The following is a 4,115-nucleotide window of genomic DNA, read 5'->3' as shown; positions in this document are numbered from 1 at the left end:
TGAGCCCAGGAGTTGGAGGTTGCTGTGAGCTGTAATGCCACGGCACTCTGCCCAGGGGGACAGCTTGAGGCTCTATCTCAAAAAAAAAAAAAAAAGAAAGAAAGACTAAAGTTTCTAAGTTTGATTTCTGGAAGTCAGTGTTATCTTTGGACCTGAAGATTAACACAGCAAAGACAAGGTTTTAATTGTGTATTTTAAGTTGTGCATTCAGTTTTTTCCCTTCCATTCAGGACTAAATATAAATGTGAGGCAGTCTAGGTTTCTTGTATTTTAGAAGAGACTCCGGGGAACAGAAGGCCAGCAGAAGAGGGGCCCATGGCCTCCTCGGGAGGATTTTCCAATGAGAGGCACTTGCTCTGAGTCTACTCGGGGCAGCTGAGGGACAGGAGTCTGGGCACAGAAGCCCCCAGAATCCTCAGCTCCAAATAGATCCATACCTTGTGGAAGAGAGTGGTTTTGTTTTATTAAGTTTTTCTTTTGTTTCTGGGTAAGCATTTCCTAGGCTAGGAACGTTCTCCCTTCACCTGTCTTCCATCCTGGGCTATGCAGCATGTCCTTCGGGCCCTCCCTGGCTCCCTGGTGCCCTCCTTCTGTCCCTTCCACAGCAGGCCCCAGGAGATGAGGTCATGGTCTCTGAAGGCCTGTGGGAGGCCTTGCCTAGAGGGGTGTGGCCCAGTGTGGGCCTCAGCAGGAAGCTCCAGGTGGTTGTGAGAGACTCCCTGGGCCTGGACGCTGAGGCTCTCCTTCCCCTTCCTTGTAGCTGGGTCACCTCCTTACCCTTCAGGTCACAGCTTTGTGTTTCCTCCTGTGGGACACCTGTTCTGTCTCCCTGTCCCCAGCATGTCCCCGCCCTACTCAAGCAGCGTGCTGCAGAGCACAGGTGTCCGTTATTGTCACCTGTGTATGCTTGTAGTCACCCCATTAGACTCTGAGTCCCTGGGGAGCAGCCTGGGTCTAGGAGTATCCCCAAATCCAGCAGACGGCCCATGGAGCAGCTGTGTCTGTCAGTGTCCATGGGGGACCAAGTTCACACCAACCTTTGCAGGGCTCAGGACCTGGGGTCTCCCTCTCCCTCTTGGCCCAACTTGTTGCACTTTACTCATATTTCCATAAAACTCTAGACCTGGCTGAGGAAATCACTGTACCAAAGGAGTTTTTTGTTGAAATGGGGAAAAAAAGGACACATGTTTTTGAGAGTATATAAATGCAAAATACAGGTCTAGATTCTGGATTTAGACATGAAATTGGGGATATCTAAGCCTGTGCTTTGGAGTTTGTGAGCATGGGCAGTGTCCCAGATGGCCTGTGTCCTGTGGCCTGGCCCTACAGCACAGAGCTCAGAGGCTTGGGGACAGGCCTGGGGTTCATTCAGAGGCCGCCCAGTCCTGTCACCACAGGCGATGCCCAGTCCTTCAACAAATACATTCCAGACTCTGAAGGCCCCCAAAGGGGAGAGTGGCGGGAAACCAGCACTTGGCAAGGCCAAAGTTTGGCCAAAGCCCCGCAGCCCAGCCTGTGTCCAGCCTGGAGGTTGCTGAGGGGCGGTAGGAAATGCACTGGGGTGAGTGGCCGATCCCTCCCGAGCAGCTGGGTGGGCAGTGCAGCTCCTGCAGCTTCAAGGCATGAGGAGAAATGGAAAGGACAGGTAGGGCCCTCAGGGTGGCAAAGCTAGAGGAAGGGCGGCCCTGCAGCGGCTCCAGGGGCTCAGTTCTGACACTTCAGGTGGGGACAGAGAGTCTGAGCCCCTACCAAAGGTGGAAAGATCTGTGTTTATTTTTTCTTCCACCACCTCTTATTCTATTGTCTATATCTCAGCCTGGATGAAGAGTTATTAATCTTTTTAAAGCAGTTTCTGCATGCAAGGCATCATTTTAAGAGCTTTGGATGTGTTACTTTGTTCAAGCTTCTCAACAACTCACCAGGCAGGTCTGGTTTATTGTTCATTTTGCCCATTGTACAGATCAGGAAACCGAGGCCCACAAGGCTTAAGCCGCCCAGACTTGTTAGAAGACAGAGAGAGGATGTGAATGCTGAAGCCGGCGTGCCTTCTGTTCTTCCCCCAGGTTCTCTGCATCCGTGCTTTTCCAGTGTCCCCAGATCTGAAGGGCATGGCACGAGGAAAAGGGAAACTGACGTGATGGATGGCAGTGCTTTTCAGTGATTCTGAGAGCAACTCCCTGTTTTTGTTCTTGGGCTTTAGTGAATCCTGTCTTCAGGGTAGTACAGGTTAAACTCTCCTTTTTTTTTTTAGAGACAGAGTCTCACTTTATTGCCTTTGGTAGTGTGCTGTGGCGTCACAGCTCACAACCTCCAGCTCCTGGGCTTAGGCGATTCTCTTGCCTCAGCCTCCCAAGTGGCTGGGACTACAGGCACCTGCCACAACGCCAGGCTATTTTTTTGTTGTTTCAATTTGTCCAGGACGGGTTCAAACCCACCACCCTCGGTACATGGGGCTAGCACCCTACCCACTAGCCACAGGCGCCTCACTAAACTCCCTTTTCCCCTCTGTGGTCAGATGGTTTTGCTCAGAGAGAACTGGGCTTGGTCCCCATGTGTCTGACTGCAGGCGCCTTGAGGCTCTGTGTGACAGGCGTAGGGAAGTCCAGGCATTGGACACTCACAAGAGCAAGAGACTGTCTTGAGAAAGGAATGCTTCTGTGAGCTGAGCCTGTGCTGACCTCCATGAGATGGGGGAGAAATAGCTGTCTTCTCACAAAAGCATCTGGCGCCCAAGAAGCCTGGCACCACACTTGACCCCCGGCTAATAGGGATGGAGCAGGGGGCTGTGGAACTAATGAAGCCCTCTTCTTCAGGCAGCAATCAGGGGTTAATTATTAGCAATTAGGGGTCTGCCACATGTTCTGTGGACCTGCTGTTCCTTCCCAGAACACAGGTCACTTGTCTTTCTCTGTGTGAGCAACTGGAACCATCTGCCCCTAGGATGCCCTGTTAATCATTGCAGTGGAGTCCCCCTGAGGCTGGCAGCGGGGGCCTGTTCAGACTATCCACGCCATGGCGTCCCTGAAGCTGCTGGCCACTGTGTGCTCATGCCACTGAGCTGGCCCCATCGGTCATTCTCAGCAAGGCCTCTGAACTGCCCCTCAGCCCTGGCTCGCTCTCTGGAGACAGCAGGACTAGGCCCCTGGGCTCAGCCTCCCATTTCCCCTTCTGCTTTTTTCTAGACGCTATTACAAGGAGACCTCCGGCCTGATGCTGGATGTTGGTCCCTACATGAAGGCGCTCGAGGTACCTGCCCCCGTTCTGTCCCAAGTCCTCTTGGATCTCAGGGCATTGGGATGTTTCCAGCCTTTCTGGAGAAGAGGGTGTGCTTATCACATGAAGGGCAGAGGATCTCAAGGTGTTGGGATGTTTCCAGCCTTTCTGGAGAAGGGGGTGTGCTTATCACATGAGGGCCCTTTGTCCTTCCAAGGGGGCCTAATCTCTGGGGTGCCCCGCAGTGCCCTCGTCCCTCTGCCCTCCCTACCTCCCTCTCCTCTGGTGGCACAGCCCTCACTGCCCACTGTTGGCACTGCCAGCTCACCCAGGCTGCTCTGCTGCTCTCCTCTGGGACTTATGGCTTCTGTTTCTGTGCAGATCACCTGGCCTTCTCCTTGAGGTGTCTGTAGCACCTCAAGCTCAATATGTCCTAACTGGACTCTTTTCCAATGCCACATTCAGTGCCCAAGGCCATCTGTGGCCAGATCCCCAGATGGGGCTCTCCACAGTCCATCCACTCTGACTCACGTCCCAGCAGCTGCCTAGGCCGCAGGTCAGCCTCAAGTCACATTCCATCCTCACAACTGGAGTGGCTCCTGCCTGCCTGCACTCCGGGTGGGGTGGGGCCTGAGTGGTCAGGGAAGAAGAGGGAGAAGGGGCAAGAGAATGGAAATGCAGCTGAGTGGGCTCGGCGCCTGTGGCTCAAGCGGCTAAGGCGCCAGCCACATACACCTAAGGTGGCGGGTTCGAATCCCCAGCCTGGGCCCGCCAAATATCAATGATGGCTGCAACCAAAAAATGGCCGGTGCTGTGGCGGGCACCTATAGTCCCAGCTACTTGGGAGGCGGAGGCAGGAGACTCGCTTGAGCCCAGGAGTTGGAGGTTGCTGTGAGCTGTGA

General features: G+C 53.9%; 1 protein-coding gene across 1 annotated transcript in view; it reads left to right on the top strand.

The window, feature by feature from the left end:
- Positions 1-4,115, top strand: part of LHPP (phospholysine phosphohistidine inorganic pyrophosphate phosphatase) — a 130,947-nt gene that overhangs the window by 26,524 nt on the left and 100,308 nt on the right. The window contains exon 4 of the mRNA XM_003794073.3: positions 3,183-3,246. Within this exon, the coding sequence (XP_003794121.1) occupies positions 3,183-3,246 (64 nt within the window). The remainder of the gene's footprint in view (positions 1-3,182; positions 3,247-4,115) is intronic.

This window comes from Otolemur garnettii, unplaced genomic scaffold (genome assembly GCF_000181295.1).
Source record: "Otolemur garnettii isolate 467f Iridium unplaced genomic scaffold, OtoGar3 scaffold00075, whole genome shotgun sequence".
Taxonomy (NCBI): Eukaryota; Metazoa; Chordata; class Mammalia; order Primates; family Galagidae; genus Otolemur; species Otolemur garnettii.
Note: the sequence above shows the minus strand (reverse complement) of the source record. Positions and strands in the feature narration are given on the sequence as shown.